At 41.1% G+C, this 17,430-nt stretch overlaps 1 protein-coding gene across 1 annotated transcript; it reads right to left on the reverse strand.

Annotated features, from left to right (window-relative positions):
* Positions 1 to 658: 658 nt before the first annotated feature.
* LOC139422414 (protocadherin alpha-3-like) lies at positions 659 to 3,076 on the reverse strand. The gene has a single exon (XM_071173602.1). It carries the CDS (start codon positions 3,074 to 3,076, stop codon positions 659 to 661), a length of 2,418 nt encoding a protein of 805 aa, XP_071029703.1.
* Positions 3,077 to 17,430: the final 14,354 nt, after the last annotated feature.

Genomic DNA, 17,430 nt, shown 5'->3' on the forward strand with positions numbered 1-17,430 from the left:
CGCTTGACTTTACCTGCCTCATCAGTGGAAGTGAGGAGAGGAAGGAGAAGCCCCATATAGTCATCAACTGAATAATCACGGTCTACAGCGACACCAAGTGCTTTTACTCTGCTCTTAAAATGAATACAGATGTGACTGCTTTAGTTATTCAAGATGTTGGTATCTATCAGAAGAGTTCATATAAAAAAAAATATCATCCAATGAACAACGCTTTGCATGATCCTCTCAAATGTAATTTATTGCTTAGCCCTAAATCTGACAAACAGCTGATGACCAGTATTCGAACTCAATGGCTAAATATTCTGTGGTTTACCAGTTACTGCGTCAACCATAAACCATTAAAAACTACACTAATTTGACAGATCCAAAAGATTATCTGATATGGGAGAATATGAAACAACTTTCCTGCAAACTAATTGAGAAAACGTGAGCAAGAATTAGACTGACACAAATCAAAGCAAGAAGCCATATGTTGCTGTCCCTGGTGCTGAATTGTAACGCTACATTCTGCATCAATTTAGAGGAGAATTAAAAATAAAAAAAAACTTTCCTAAACCGTACCCATACAATTGGAACCGTCTATGTAAATGACAATAAATCTCGGGAATTTGAAAAATATAATGTGCACACACAAGATGAAAATGCTAATAAAATAAATCTAGACGTGACAAAAACATCCCATATCATGAACAGTTCTCCTTACCTTCTCTGAGCTCGGAAGCGTTCTTGTTCTTTGAAAAGTGTCTCCTCCATTGATACTGATCAACTCATCATCAGCAGGTGGAAACGGCGTGGGGAAAACTACTACGTCACTCTTCAGTGTGTCAGAGCTAAAGACCACGTCATACTGCTGAGTAGATTTGGAGTAAGACCAGCTCCCGTCAGGGTGGGTGGTGATCATTGGGGCGCTGCACCTGCTGAAATTGCCGTCTGTCCTGTGGCATTTTACAACTATTAAACTGATGAGGCTCAGTAGAAATATCACTGATACTGACACAATGGCGACGAGCAGATACATATTTAAATCTGAGAAACTCTCCTCCTTTACAGGCAGTTGTCTGAAAGTTGTCTGCATGTCACCTGACCTTTCAACGACCATAACATCAATAGACACAGTCGCAGACAGGGAAGGTTCTCCATTATCAGAAACCAGAATTACCAACGGGTGAGTTTTTAGGTCATTGTCACTCATGCGTCTCTTAGTCGTTATTTCTCCGTTGTTGGTTCCTATTCTGAATAGATTGGTCCCCTTTGGTTCAGACATGTGATAAGAAAGCAGCGCATTATAACCAGAGTCGGCGTCTACAGCCCTGATCTTGGCCACAAAGTATCCCGCTTCAGCAGAATAAGGAATGTTCTCAGAATTAACGGAGCCGTGGTTAGAATAGGGCGGGAGAATCACAGGACTGTTGTCATTCTCATCAAGGATAAAAACGTTGACAGTGACGTTGCTGCTTAGTGGAGGAACGCCAGAATCTGTGGCCTGAACTTGGAACTGGAACTGTTTTACTTCTTCATAGTTAAAAGTCTGCATGCTATATATCTCACCAGTTAAAGAGTTGATGTTTATCATCGTAGACATTGGAAGGTTGTTGCTAGTTTCTGTTATTGAATATGTAACTTGAGCATTGCCATTGACGTCGGGGTCAATTGCAGTCAAGCTTGCAATTAAATTTCTCGCAGGACCATTCTCCTTTAGAAACATGTTTATTGTTAGTTCTGAAAAGTGAGGTGGGTTGTCATTCACATCAGAGATGTCTACTGTTATAACACTGGTACTGGAGCGAGGAGGTGTTCCCTCATCTTTAGCAATGATGGTGACATTGCACTGCGATGCGCTCTCTCTGTCCAGAGGTCCGCCCACTACTACAGAATAATAGTTCTTATAAGTAGAGATAAGTTTAAAGGGAACTTCTCCGACTATGGTACACAAAACACGTCCATTTTTACCTCCATCTTTATCTAATGAATTTATAGATGCGACAACAGTGCCAATTGGAGAGTCCTCTTTCACGGCGCCCATGTGTGATGTTACAGCTATCTCAGGGGCATTGTCATTCTCATCAAGCACTTCAACTAAGACTTTACACTGCGTGCTTCGAGGAGGGACGCCTCTGTCCTTAGCCTGTACACGGATCTCAAATGCTGTACTTTCCTCGTAGTCTATTTTGCCTTTAGAGGTGATAACTCCCGACTGCGGATCAATGGAGAATATTTCAGCATGTTTTGCTTCTCCCTTTGCCGTTAAGAAATACATTATATCTCCGTTTACACCCTCATCAAAATCAGTCGCATTTAAAATAAGAATTGTCGTTCCACTTGGGACATTCTCAGGAACCTGAACTTTGTAGAGTTGTTTGCTGAAAGATGGGGAATTATCGTTTACATCAATAATGTTAACAATAATCTGTAATGTCCCGGATCTAGGTGGTTTTCCTCCATCAATGGCAGTCAGCACAAGCTTGATAACAGCCTGTTTCTCTCGGTCTAAAGCTTTCTGTAGCACCAACTCAGCAGACACCTGCTCTCCACCGCTCTGTACATCCAGAGAGAAGTGTTCATTTGGGCTCAGCTTGTAGGCTTTCACCAAGTTACTGCCAACATCCATGTCCTGGGCTTCAGGCAGAGAAAATCTCTCTCCTGGAGAGGCATACTCAGTAATATTACACATATGAACTGTCTCTCGGAATGATGGTGCATTGTCGTTTATGTCTAAAATATTGATTTCTATGCGGTGGAGATGTGTTGGACCTTTCAAAATGGCTTCAACGTTTACAAAACACTTGACTGAATTCTGACACAGCATCTCCCTGTCGATTATTTCATTGACATACAGAAGCCCAGTCTTCCGGTTTACGTCAAAATACCTCTTATTCGATCCAGTTACAATCTCAACTCCTCTCGATTCCAAATCTTGCACATTTAGATTGAGATCTTTGGCTATATTTCCAACAACTGTGCCTTTATCCACCTCCTCTGAGACCATGTAGACGATCTGTCCTGAAGACAATCCCCATGAACAAAGCAATACAAAACACTGTATCCAAACATGTATTCTACGGTCACACAAATCCATCGCTGCTCAGTTCCTTGGCACTGTAATCGAGATTAATCCCAAATTGATCAAATTGGTAGGCCTGCGATAAATCCGCGACATTCCACCCAGCCGATTTATCTGTGCAGCAAGGTATTCCAATGTGTTCTTAAACAAAGCCTCACTCCTATGCTAGCCTAGATCTACACACCCTGTAGCGAAGGATAGGAGGAGCCCGGGCTTTCTAAATCAGGTGCATTTCTATCGTGGTCAATAGCGTCTCCCAGCGTCGAAACACAATAATAGTAACCCATTGCTGAACAGAACAAATGTAAAAACACTTCAATGTGAAAATAATAGTTACAGCCTGTGGGTCTTTCTATGTCCCTCTGTGTACCGTCTGTGACTTCTAGGAATATTTGAAATCACTTAAGCCCTAAAAGTCCTTTTCACCATCATTGTAAAGCATTGGTTATTTTGTTGCTTTGACAAAGTCATTTCTGTAGATAATTATTTATTTCATGTGATTAGTGATTCAGTTTAAGGAGAAATAAACCTGTCTCTTATTTTAAGGTCAACCCTGTTACGTGAACTGAACTCGTATTTTAAAATGGTGAAACTATAATTTTTTAACCTTCACACTATCAACATATTTTACGTACATGGAATACCAACTGGGCTCATTTTGACACCAAGAAGAAACAAATTTAAAAAAGCAACAATCAGTCAAATATAAACTTCATTTTTTTCAAAACCAATTTAGTTGTGTAAATACAGTTATCAGAAATAAATCAACAATAACCAAAACAGACAAATATTTGAGCAAAATTACAGTTAATTTGCATATTTTGCAACACAAAAATATAAATGTTTCATAAAGTGCAGCTTTTTTCCAAAGTACAATAAAATCCATATATGTCCTAAAAAGCTGATTGGCCATCATTTGATTGTAGTATCACTTAGTTTTTAGAATTTTTAAGTAAATACTAATTCACGTGGTAAAAATGACTGCCATTTAAAGGGGTGGTACACAAAAATGTGAAATACACTTAATTTTATTGACAAAAAGTGATTCATTGATTCTGAGAGGCAATGACCAAAAATATGGCTTAGTTTTCTTTATTTACTTACCCCACAGCAAGCATTACCGTTGCTGCTAGCAAAACAATAGGAGTGGTAGGGCCTAAGATAGGACGCTTAAAAAATAATGCCCAAATACTCAAAGTCACTTCAAACCAAATGTTATAGCAACCCAAATGCCATAAGTTCCACATATATAATATTGTAGGATATTGTAGGAACACTGATATTCACAGTGCCTTCAGAAAGTATTCAGACCACTTGACTTTTCCACATTTTGTTACGTTACAGCCTTATTCTAAAATTGATTAAATAAAACATTTCCTCAGCAATCTACGCACAATACCCCATAATGACAAAGCGAAAACAGGTTTTTAGACATTTTTGCAAATGTATTCAAAACAAAAAACAGAAATACCTTATTTACATATGTATTCAGAAACAGGTGCATCCTATTTCCATTGAATGTCCATAAGATGTTTCTACAACTTGATTGGAGTCCACCTGTGGAAAATTCAATTGATTGGACATGATTTAGAAAGGCACATGCCTGTCTATATAAGGTCCCACAGTTGACAGTGCACGTCAGAGCAAAAACCAAGCCAAGGTCAAAGGTACCAAAACATTTCTGCAGCATTTACTGCCCCCAAGAACACAGTGGTCTCCATCATTCTTAAATGGAACAAGTTTGGAACCACAAAGACTCTTCCTAGAGCTTGCCGCTTGGCCAAAATGAGCAATCGGGGGAGAAGGGCCTTGGTGAGGGAGGTGATCAAGAACCCAATGGTCACTCTGACAGAGCTCCAGATATCCTCTGTGGAGATGGGAGAATCTTCCAGAAGGACATCTCTGCAGAACTCCACCAATTAGACCTTTATGGTATTGGTCAGACAGAAGCCACTCCTCAGTAAAAGGCACATGCATGACAGCCTGCTTGGAGTTTGCCAAAAGGCACCTAAAGACTCTCAGACCATGAGAAACAAGATTATCTGGACTGATAAAGCCAAGATTTAACTATTTGGCATGAATGCCAAGCGTCACGTCTGGCGGCAACCTGCCACCATCCCTATGGTGAAGCATGGTTGTGGCAGCATCATGCTGTGGGGATGTTTTTCAGCGGCAGGGACTTGGAGACTAGTCAGGATTGAGGCAAAGAGCAATGGAGCAAAGTACAGAGAGATACTTGATGAAAACCTGCTTCAGATCGCTCAGGACCTCAGACTGGGGCGGATGTTCACCTTCCAACAAGACATCGACCCTAAGCACAACGTCAAGACAATGCAGGAGTAGCTTCGGGGCAAATGTCTTTGAATGTCCTTGAGTGACCCAGCCAGAGCCCAGACTGGAACCCGATCAAACATATCTGGAGAAACCTGAAAATAGCTGTGCAGCGATGCTCCCCACCCAACCTGACAGAACTTGAGAAGAGAAGAATGGGAGAAACTCCCCAAATACAGGTGTGCCAAGCTTGTAGCGTCATACCCAAGAAGATTCCAGGCTGTAGTTGCTGCCAAAGGTGTTTCAAAAAAGTACTGAGTAAAGGCTCTGAATACTTATGTAAATGTAATATTTCAGTTTTTTATTTTTTATAAATCAGCAAACATTTCTATTTGCTTCGTCATTATGTGGTATTGTGTGTAGATTGCTGAGGGAAAAAAACTATTTTAGAATAAGGCTGTAACCTAACAAAATGTGGAAAAAGTCAAGGGGTCTGAATATTTTCCGAAGGCACAGTATATAACATTTAGCGTAGAATAACGACTTATGTAGAATACATACCAATACAGAACTATGTGTACATTTAGAAGGTAGCTGGTTTCTGCATTACAGTAATACTAAGTATTCATCCCACTGACAGACTTCAATGAGCTGTTTTGACTGCAACTTAGCAGTCAAAATGACCGCAAATGACTTAATAAAAAATGTCCATATTGATACAGAAACACTAAACAGTGATTTAATTTATTAAGAAAGAGTTGATTCACAAAGTCATGAAGATTTTGAAGAATTTAATAAACCACCTTTGGGCTATGATAACAAATATTCCTCTGAGGTCAAAATGACCCCAGTTGCCAGTATGAGGGTTAAATAATATTTTCAAAATAAATATTGAACATCTAATAGTAAAATCCTAGCGTAAAAGCAGGTGAGCTGATTCTACTATTTTTGGCCATTTTCGGATGTTTTGTGGTGGGAAACGGAGCGGTCAAGCATAACACGTCAAGCCTGTCACCCACAGCTAGACAAGCTAGAAATGTTTCAACAATTTAAATATTTTAGTGAAGCTTGCATTTAATTGCCCCTCCCTGTTCTACACAGCAACCTTCCATTCCCCCTGTCACAAGGGGATTTATGGCTGATGTAAGTTGAAATCGCCAACCTTGTTACTTTATTTGGCACTTAGTAGGCACCTACTATAGTATTTTTTCCTTCTTCTTTTTTTGACCTCTTGAGGCGGGAAAACGTGTTTTTATGAAGTTGACCATGTGGTATTTATACCAAAATGTTAATAATATCTGAAATAAACCTTTTTTTTCACCAAGTTACACTACCGAAAAGGGACTAATTTCTCGGAAGTCAATTGTTCCTGATAGCCACTCTGGCACAGGTGGGATTGCAAAAGTTAATATACACGTGCAAAACAAACCACTTTCCAAAATGGTATCTTGGGTTGGATCATTTGCCCATTAATTAGCAGTAAAGATATAACATACCATTAATCATTACAGGCAAACTACCGTAAACGCAATCCATAGCTCCAACGCGTAAAATATGAGCACGGTAGTATACTCTCCATGCCTACATCCATACTCTCTGGTCACCTGTCTGCATATATAGCCTACAAGTTACCAGTAACCCATGACCCGACATACAGTGCCCTCTAATGTACAAATTAAGTGGAATATACAAAGACAGACAACCACAACACAACAACCACATTGTCTATCGAAATGGAATTTAAACTGTTTCAAAACAACATTAGTAGAAAAATAAACAATAGGCTAATATGGAATTAGACATAATAAAGTTACCGGCATACCTCATCTGCGTTGGGAAACGTCTGTGTCCTTTGCAAAGTGTCCCCTCCATTAATACTGATCAGTTCGCCATCAGCAGGTGGAAACGGCGTGGGGAAAACTACTACGTCACTCTTCAGTGTGTCAGAGCTGAAACATACGTCATACTGCTGAGTAGATTTGGAGTAAGACCAGCTCCCGTCAGGGTGGGTGGTGATCATTGGGGCGCTGCACCTGCTGAAACTGCCGTCTGTCCTGTGGCATTTTACAACTATTAAACTGATGAGGCTCAGTAGAAATATCACTGATACTGACACAATGGCGACGAGCAGATACATATTTAAATCTGAGAAACTCTCCTCCTTTACAGGCAGTTGTTTGAAAGTTGTCTGCATGTCACCTGACCTTTCAACGACCATAACATCAATAGACACAGTCGCAGACAGGGAAGGTTCTCCATTATCAGACACCAGAATGACCAACGGGTGAGTTTTTAGGTCATTGTCACTCATGCGTCTCTTAGTCCGTATTTCTCCGTTGTTGGTTCCTATTCTGAATAGATTGGTCCCCTTTGGTTCAGAGATGTGATAAGAAAGCAGCGCATTATAACCAGAGTCGGCGTCTACAGCCCTGATCTTGGCCACAAAGTATCCCGCTTCAGCAGAATAAGGAATGTTCTCAGAATTAACGGAGCCGTGGTCAGAATAGGGCGGGAGAATCACAGGACTGTTGTCATTCTCATCAAGGATAAAAACGTTGACAGTGACGTTGCTGCTTAGTGGAGGAACGCCAGAATCTGTGGCCTGAACTTGGAACTGGAACTTTTTCACTTCTTCATAGTTAAAAGACTGTAAGCTGAATATTTCACCAGTGGCATAATTCACATTGACAGGTGTCTGCGAAGCTGTAGGCCTATTTCTGGGCTCTAGTAAATTATATGTTATCTGAGCGTTTGCTTTTGAATCTGGATCCAGCGCAGTCACAGAATATATCACAGATCTTGCCGGACTATTTTCTTTTAAGAACACGTTAACAGTGGGTTCTGGAAAGCGTGGCGTATTGTCATTGACGTCAGAAACATGGACAGTAATAATGCTAGTACTGGACAGGGGAGGGGTCCCTTCATCTCTGGCTATGATTGTGACATTATACTGAGAGTTGATTTCCCTGTCCAGCGTTTCTCCAAGGACCATGGAGTAGTATTTACCCTGAGATGACTCCAATAGAAACGGCGAGACACCAGATATGGTACAATGCACATTCCCGTTTTTACCGCTATCCTTATCAATAATCGTGATTAGCGCAATTGCCGTACCCTTCTTTGCGTCCTCTCTCACACTCTCCAAAAGCGAGGAGAGTTTGATGTCCGGGGCATTATCGTTTACGTCAACTACCTCTACCAACACTTTGCAATGTGAGGCCAGAGGTGAGTGGCCTCGGTCCTGAGCTTCTACACGAATCTCATACGCACTGGTCACCTCATAATCTAAAGGTCCCGCTACTGTCATTTCCCCATTGCTCTGATTGATTGCAAATGTACCATAACCCCCCTTTTGTCCTTGTTTGCTGAACAAATACATTATTTCACCGTTCAAGCCTTCGTCTAGGTCTGTTGCATTAAGCCTTAGAAAAGCAGTGCCAATTGGCGCAGTCTCTAAGACTTTTGCCTTATACAGGGCTTTGGAAAACACTGGCGCATTATCGTTTGCATCGAGTATGTTGACAATGATTTCTGTGCTCCCTGATCTGGGAGGCTTTCCTCCATCAATAGCAGTCAGTGTTAGCTTGATCGCAGGCTGTTTCTCTCGGTCTAAAGCTTGATTTAGAATTAACTCTGCTGATGGACCACTAACAGCCTCAGTATGAACGTCTAGATTGAAAAAGGCATTTGTGGAGAGTTTATATGCGTCAATAGTGTTGCTCCCTACATCCATATCGTCAGCTGTAGACAGAGGAAATCTTGCTCCAGGTGAAGTGTGCTCAGAAATACGAATAATCTGTGATTTCACAGGAAATTGTGGTGCGTTGTCGTTTATGTCTAGTATATTTACTTCAACATTGTACATTCGTAACGGATTATTAACAATAACCTCCAAGCTTTCAGTACAAACAAGGCTGTTGGGACAAAGCTTCTCTCGGTCTATTGCTTCGCTAACGAAGAGAACGCCAGTTTTCAAATTTACCTCAAAATGTTTCTTATATGATCCAGATTCAATCTGAATCCTGCGTGCTTCCAGTTCAATCACTTTTAGATTTAGATCCTTAGCCAAATTCCCAACAAATGTCCCCGGTTTTACCTCCTCGGAAATTGAATAGGTAATTTGTCTAGAAACAGAACCCCGAAAACAAAGCAACAGCCAAAATATATTCACAATCCAACCCCACTCACGGTTCTCGAGTACAGCCATTGTTATATAATCCTTTTTAGAATGTAATCCATGGAGTGTGACAGAGAACAAAGAGAACCCAAGTAACGCAATGGAGAAAGAGAAACATAATCCTCATATCTCCGTGCGCCACCTCATTAAGATTTCACTGACAGTCGGCGATGAGTGTGATTTTTGCTATTGTGCTAGGACCTTGGTGGAGTTCAAGAGTAAATTGGTCTTGCTGGTAGACACTGACACCGTGTGGATAAGAACTGGTCCGACATAAGAGCATACATGCAAGAAAACCGTAAACTCAAAAACTGGCATAAACTAGAAAGGGAAGACAGAAAAGCATTTCTGCACAACAAATCATTGTAAATTCTCATGAAGGGGGAAATTATGAGGTATAATAAACTAATTGGCACATAGCCTAGTGAAAGATAAGTGTCCAGGGCTGAAATAGATTTATATAACTATTAGGTAGGCTACTGTAAAATGTGTTATGCAATGATTGTACCCTAACACAATTCACTTGATATTTGAGACGTTCTCACTTTAAGGTCCTAAATAAATGTCTAGTGGCTATGAACTGTAAAAAATCTGTGGAAGAGAAAGGGGAAATAAAATATGACTAATGAAAATGAAGAACCCTGGAATCGGAATTCAGAACCATAGACAGCTCCTGATTCCAGAGATCTGTAAATAACGACGAGATGTCTCTGCCCTAACAATGGGAGTCGTTGTCCCAAAGACGGGAAGCCAGACGATAGGCGTAGGTCCAAAATAAGCCAATAGAAACGCGTTGGATTTATTTTGGAAAGGCTTTGGCGAGAGTGAAACCTCTTGCTTTGCTTCTTCCTCTCTGCTGATACGCAGTCAGATTGGTGGTTAAACCAGGACACAGGAGCGGCGCTCAGAGGCCAGATAAGTAAATGATCGCGCCATAGGACAAGCACACAGTTCTACATAGAGGATATTCCCTCATTCAATAGAAACAACACCGCAAACAGCAATGTAAGCACACATAGCCATCATTAATCCCATATTGCGTTATATAGTTAATACATGTAATGTTAATACTGTAGTCGCACAAACATGCAGACACAGGATAGAGCGCACGTACACACACACGCACGGGTATTTACTCATACTAACCTTTAATTACTCAGTAAATTTCATCAATCATAGGACATCTCTTTCAAATCTAGAATTCTCACATAGGAACGAACATAATGTAACATGATCACTGTCGAAGTATCACCAAGGTAGCCAACTCCTAGTTATTGTTTATGTTTTCACTTAACTTCTTCCTTTTGCTAGTCAGATGTGTTCTAAATATCTACCATGAGGATGGGCTTCCTCTCTAGTCTGAGGAGCATATTTCACTCTATGAGCGTTTCTGGAGTCTCTTTTCTGAAAGGTTGAAGTCAGTATGATCATGTACAGTAGTGAAGCAGAGTATCAGTAGTGTTCAGATTTTCCTCAGGGCAGACTATACCCAGGCTGCTGCCTGCTCACTTTATGTAGGCCAGACATCAGCCAGAGCCTCATCAGCAGAAGATAAAGAGAGAGGAAGAGGGAGAAAGAGAGAGGGTGGGAGAGAGCTGAGCCATAGACCAAGAGAGGGCAGCATTCAGATAAGTCAGAGAGCTGAGACACAGACCAAGTAAAAGTCTGCCTATCAGCTATACAATGGAATGAATAATCAATGGTGCACTGTAAGAGCTCAGCTGTATATTTAAGCAATATGGCCAGAGGAGGTGAGGTATATGGCCAATAAGGCACCTCGGGTTTGTGATACATGGCCAATATACCACAGGTAAGGAGTGTTCTTATGCACAACACTACGCGGAGTGCCTGGACACAGCCCTTAGCAGTGGTATGTTGGCCATATATCACAAACCCAAGATGCCTTATTACTATTATAAACTGGTTACCAACATAATTAGAGCAGTAAAAATAAATGTTTTGTCATACCCATGGTATAGGTCTGTCAGCTAATACCATCGCTGTCAGCTAATCAGCATTCAGGGCTCGAACCACCCAGTTCATAATTACACTTAGTGCAGCATGCACAAGACTCCAGTGGATGCTCCTCAGAGGAGGAAGGGGAGGACCGTTCCAGGGCTGCCGTTATGGGTGGGTCTTAGGGGGCCTGTCCCGCCCTACCGTACCTACTTGCCCATCCAAATAAAACATTGAAATGTTGATCATTTATTTGACTGAAACAGCGCTCCTCTTTCTCAGTCTGTGTAGCCATGTATCTGATGCTGTCTGGACCAAAAGAATATGGCATGTCATACTATTTCTGGTCAGACAGCATCAGATATATGGGCTACAAATAGTAAAACAGAGAGGGTGCTGTTTCGCTCCGGTGATAAAGTTTCAGCAGCAAGGAAGGACTCACTCTCGCCAGAATTTGTCCAGAATAAGCACAATGTGTTTCTATGTGCATAATATGCAGACCTAAGCATGTCGTCTGCCTTCACACCTTTTGGACAAAGACTCCAATTGTTAGGGTAAAGACATTGTCATTGTCATTATATGCAGATTTCTGCTTTTAGCCTCTTGGGAATTGGAAAGGAAAGCTGGCTTCACCTAAAGCGGTGGTTCCCAAACTTTTTATAGTCCATACCCCTTCAAACATTCAACCTCCAGCTGCGTACCCCCTCTAGCACCAGTGTCAGAGCACTCTTAAATGTTTATTTTTTTGGCATCATTGTAAGCCTGCCACACACACTATACGATACATTTATTAAACATAAAAATGAGTGTGAGTTTTTGTCACAACCCGGCTCGTGGGAAGTGACAAAGTGCTCTTATAGGAGGACCAGGGTACAAATCATAATATAATAATAGTCAATCATTTTGCTCTATTTAGCCATCTTACATATAAAACTTTATTTGTTATTCGAAAATTGCGAATAACTCTCTACAGGTTAATGAGAAGGGTATGCTTGAAAGGATGCATATAACTCTGCAATGTTGGGTTGTATTGGAGAGAGTCTCAGTCTTAAATCGTTTTCCACACAAAGTGTGCCTGTATTTAGTTTTCATGCAAGTCAGGGCCGAGAATCCACTCTCACATAGGTACGTGATTGCAAAGGGCATCAGTGTCTTAACAGTGCGATTTGCCAAGGCAAAACTCTGAGCGCAGCCCAATCCAGAAATCTGGCAGTGGCTTCTGATTAAATTCAATTTTCACAGAACTGCTTGTTGCAATTTCGATGAGGCTCTCTTGTTCAAATATCGGTAAGTGGACTGGAGGCAGGGCATGAAAGGGATAAGTAATCCAGTTGTTTGTGCCATCTGTTTCGGGAAAGTACCTGCATAATTCCGCACACAACTCGCTCAGGTGCATCACTATATCACATTTTACATTGTCCATAAGCTTGAGTTCATTTACACACAAAAATCATACAATGATGGAAATACCTGTGTGTTGTCCCTCTTGAAGCAAGGGGGCAGTATTTTGATGTTTGGATAAAATCGTTCCCAACGTAAACTGCCTATTTTTCAGGCCCAGAAGCTAGAATATGCATATAATTGGCAGATCAGGATAGAAAACACTCTAAAGTTTCAAAAACGGTCAAAATATTGTCTGTGAGTATAACAGAACTGATATTGCAGGCGAAAACCTGAGGAAAATCCAACCAGGAAGTGCTGTTATTCTGAAACCTCTCTTTTCCATTGCAAACCTATCCTCCATTTAAAAGAATATCAACCAGATTCCTTTCCCTATGCCTTCCACATGGTGTGAACACTCTTTAGACATAGTTTCAGGCTTTTATTCTGAAAAATGAGCGAGAATGTTCACATCGCGTCAGTGGATAGCTAGGTGTCCCCAGATTTGTGCATGCGCGAGCACCTGGAGCAAGACCTTTTCTCTCTCTCTCCTATTGAAACGGCCACAGTCTGGTTGAAATCTTATCGATTATTTATTGTAAAAACAACCTGAGGATTGATTATAAAAAATGTTTGACATCTTTCTACGAACTTTACGGATACTATTTGGAATTTTTGTCTGCACGTCGTGACCTGCATGAGCCTGTGGATTACTAAACAAAACACGCCAACCAAATGAAGGTTTTTGGATATAAAAATAATCTTTATAGAACAAAACAAACATTTATTGTGTAACTGGGAGTCTCGTGAGTGCAAACATATGAAGATCATCAAAGGCTAGGGATTACTTTTATTGCTTTTCTGACTTTCGTGACCAATCTACTTTCCTGCTAGCTGTTTGTAATGTTTTGACTGCTGAGAGAGCTGTCCTCACATAATCGCATGGTTTGCTTTCACCGTAAATAATTTTGGAAATCTGACACTCCGGGTGTAACGGCCGTCGTCAGTGGAAGAAGGTGAGGACCAAGGTGCAGCGTGGTATGTGTCCATAGTTATTAGATGAACACATAAATAACAAAATAACAAAGAGAAACGACCGAAAACAGTTCTGGCTGTTGCAGACACACAACAGAAAACAGAAAACACACACCCACGAAACACAGGTGGAAAAAGGCTACCCAAGTATGATTCTCAATCAGAGACAACTAACGACACCTGCCTCTGATTGAGAACCATACCAGGCCAAACTCAAAAACCAACATAGAAAAACAAACATAGACTGCCCACCCCAACTCACGCCCTGACCATACTAAAACAAAGACAAAACAAAGGAACTAAGGTCAGAACGTGACACCGGGTGGATTAACGACAAGTTAAGCTGTGTTTTGGTGTATTGCACTTGTGATTTCATAAAAAAAAAATATTTTTTGTAATTTAATTTGAATTTGTCGCTCTGCAATTCCCGGGATGTTGACGAAAATGATCCCGCTAAAGGGATCGGTGCGCCAAGAGGTTATTAATGCAGACTGAGAAGAGTTCCAATTTCTTAATCATAGCCTCAATGTTGTCCCGCACAGTGAATATGGTTGAGGAGAGTCCCTGTAATCCTAGATTCAGATCATTCAAGCGAGAAAAAACATCACCCAGATAGGCCAGTCGTGTGAGAAACTCATCATCATGCAAGCGGTCAGACAAGTGAAAATTATGGTCAGTAAAGAAAGCTTTAAGCTCATCTCTCAATTTAAAAAAGCATGTCAATACTTTGCCCCTTGATAACCAGCGCACTTCTGAATGTTGTAAAAGCCTTACATGGTCGCTGCCCTTATCATTGCATAGTGTAGAAAATACACAAGAGTTTAGAGGCCTTGCTTTAACAAAGTTAACCATTTTCACTGTAGTGTCCACGTTGTCAGGCTGTCAGGCAATCCTTTGGCAGCAAGAGCCTCTAGGTGGATGCTGCAGTGTACCCAAGTGGCGTCGGGAGCAACTGCTTGCTAGCTAGCCCCTTCTTATTAATGGTATCTTTTGCTTTTATACTTGTCCTGCTACTCAAAAGTTGTCTTAATTGTTGCTCAAAAAACTCCTGTGGCTTATTTTTCAAATTGGCATGTTTTGTTTCTGCGCAAGAGTGAAGTTTCATCGAGTTGTCAGATAGTACTTCTGCACATACTGTATAACACACTGTGGCTGAGGAAAGACACTACTCCCAATATAAGTGCTAATATAACTACTCCCAATACTCCAAATCAATGTAGTTCTCATCATATTTGCACCTCTTCGATGGTCCAACTCTCCTTTCTGTTGTTCAGTGCTTTCCTGGGTAAGGGGGCAGTAGCTCTTAGGCTGCATCAGATTCACAACTGTCAGTGTCCATGCTAGCTGGGCTAACAACAAATATGGAATTACTGATGCTAGCATTAGATGTGCTCGTGGAAGCAGAACAACTTGTGTCGTCGACAGGTTCAGGTGTAGTACTGCGGGTAGTAGTAGTACTACCAGTAGAACTGGAATGTGTCTCTATGGACGCGGGCCTTACTTTTTAAACTATTTATCTATTTTCGAGCAAACGGAATGAGCAGCAACTACATTTGGCTACATAAGTGAATTCCCACGAGAGATTAATGGTTGATGTGATTGGATGGTAATTATTTGACTAGGCTACCTGTATTTGACATTGTGTTGTTATTTTGCTTTTCACTAGATGGTTTAAAAAAAAAATTGGCAGTGAAACGAGGCTACTCAGGCGAGAAAAAAACCTCACCCAAATGTATAGCCCTGTTGGAAAATATAAATTGACTGTTTGAAAATGTGAATAATTTATTATTATTATTATTATTTTTATTGTGAATTACATTTTTATTTGTAGTACCCACGATGGCATTGTGTGTACCCTTGGGGGTATGCATACCCCAGTTTGGGAATACCTGCCTTAAAGTAAATTGATGTCTTGCCCACATTATATAATTACTCCTGTCTAAATAAAATCATTCAAAATACTTCACCAAAGAGCATGACTTAGTCACATAGGATCATTATCTTCTTTTCTTTTAAATAGCTGTGGATTGTTTCAAATCACAAGTGCCTATTTGGAAGTACCTAGTTGACTGGGAGGGGTACGGTCCTGAGGAGAGGAGTTGGGTTCCCTCTCGGGACGTGCTGGACCGTGCGCTGATTGATGATTTCCTCCGTTGCCGCCAGGTTTCCTCCTCGAGTGCGCCAGGAGGCGCTCGGTGAGTGGGGGGGTACTGTCATGTACTGTCATGTTGTCTTGTCTCTGTCCTTTCCCTTCACCCTGTCTCCCTCTGCTGGTCGTTGTTAGGTTACCTTTTCTCCCCCAATTTCCACCAGCTGTGCCTTGTCTCCTCCTAACCACCTCGTCACCCCGTTTCCCACCTGTTCCCTTTTTCCCTCTGATTAGGTCCCTATATCTCTCTCTGTTTTTGTTCCTGTCCTTGTCGGATTCTTGTTTGTTTGTGTCATTCATGCCTGAACCAGACTGTCGTCATGTTTGCTGTAACCTTGTCCTGTCCTGTCGGAATCTGCCGGTCCATCTGAGCCTACCTATGTTTGGTAATTAAAGAAGCTCTGTTTAAGTTGATTCGCTTTTGGGTCCTCATTCACGCACCATAACAGAAATCACATCATTTGGTTACATAGATTTCTGTTACTGCATGTATTAATTCAATTAATTTACCTGGCTTACTGCGTGCAAATGTGGGAAATTGCCCATTTGGCAATGTCTGTTTTCTGATTGTCTGAACTCACCACGTCCACCACTAACTTCTCAGTAATGTTTTGTTCACCTCACACGTTGTAAACCAAATATGTTGTTTTTTTACATCCATTGCAAATGATAGTTCCTCAGTATTTGAAAAATCGTTCCAACACTCGGCCTCGATAATCATCAAGCCTTTGTGTGAATGAGCAAAATATCATGATCTGATGATCCCATATATCCAGTGGAAACAGCTGTCTGTCCTGAGCTCACTGGCGTGGGAAACTCTGAGGGCCCCAAATAGGCTAGTTGATACAATGTTGTAAGTTCGCTAGCAACAGCTTCTGGCCAGACCCAGTTGATGATTTGACACAATGTTGCACTTCACTAGCAATTGCTCAATTTAAAGGGAGGCAGGAAGGTGGAGTAGAGAGATGAATGTGATTGAAAGAACCAGAATTTTCATCAAGATATTTTCTGATGTTTTTATTTTCTCGGCTTTCTTAAACAGAAGCAAACGGAATGAAACGGGGAGGGTCTTGGCTGAATTTGTCCAATAGAAATTCTCGTTTTAGTTTTGACTAATGATTACACCCCAGATCAGATAGATGCAGGCAAGAGTGTGCAAGGCAGTATTGAATGTGCCACTGTCTCTCACCTTGACTACTCCAATTTGTCTCTCAACCTGTGCACTTGTAGGCTAGGTAGGCTAGGTTATAGCAATCTCATGATGGGAGTAGGGCAAATTAGAGTATCACGTAGTAACCTAAACCTATCAATGTTATATTGAGCTGGGTGAATGGAATATGAAGTCATCCAATATGTTGTAAAAGAAGAACAAAAAGATGTCCTCCCTAATCTTAAACGTCA

Source organism: Oncorhynchus clarkii, chromosome 12 (genome assembly GCF_045791955.1).
Source record: "Oncorhynchus clarkii lewisi isolate Uvic-CL-2024 chromosome 12, UVic_Ocla_1.0, whole genome shotgun sequence".
Lineage (NCBI taxonomy): Eukaryota > Metazoa > Chordata > Actinopteri > Salmoniformes > Salmonidae > Oncorhynchus > Oncorhynchus clarkii.

What these genes read in the sequence shown, in the direction of transcription:
- LOC139422414 (XM_071173602.1), bottom strand. Translation starts at nt 3,076, where the DNA reads ATGGATTTGTGTGACCGTAGAATACATGTTTGGATACAGTGTTTTGTA.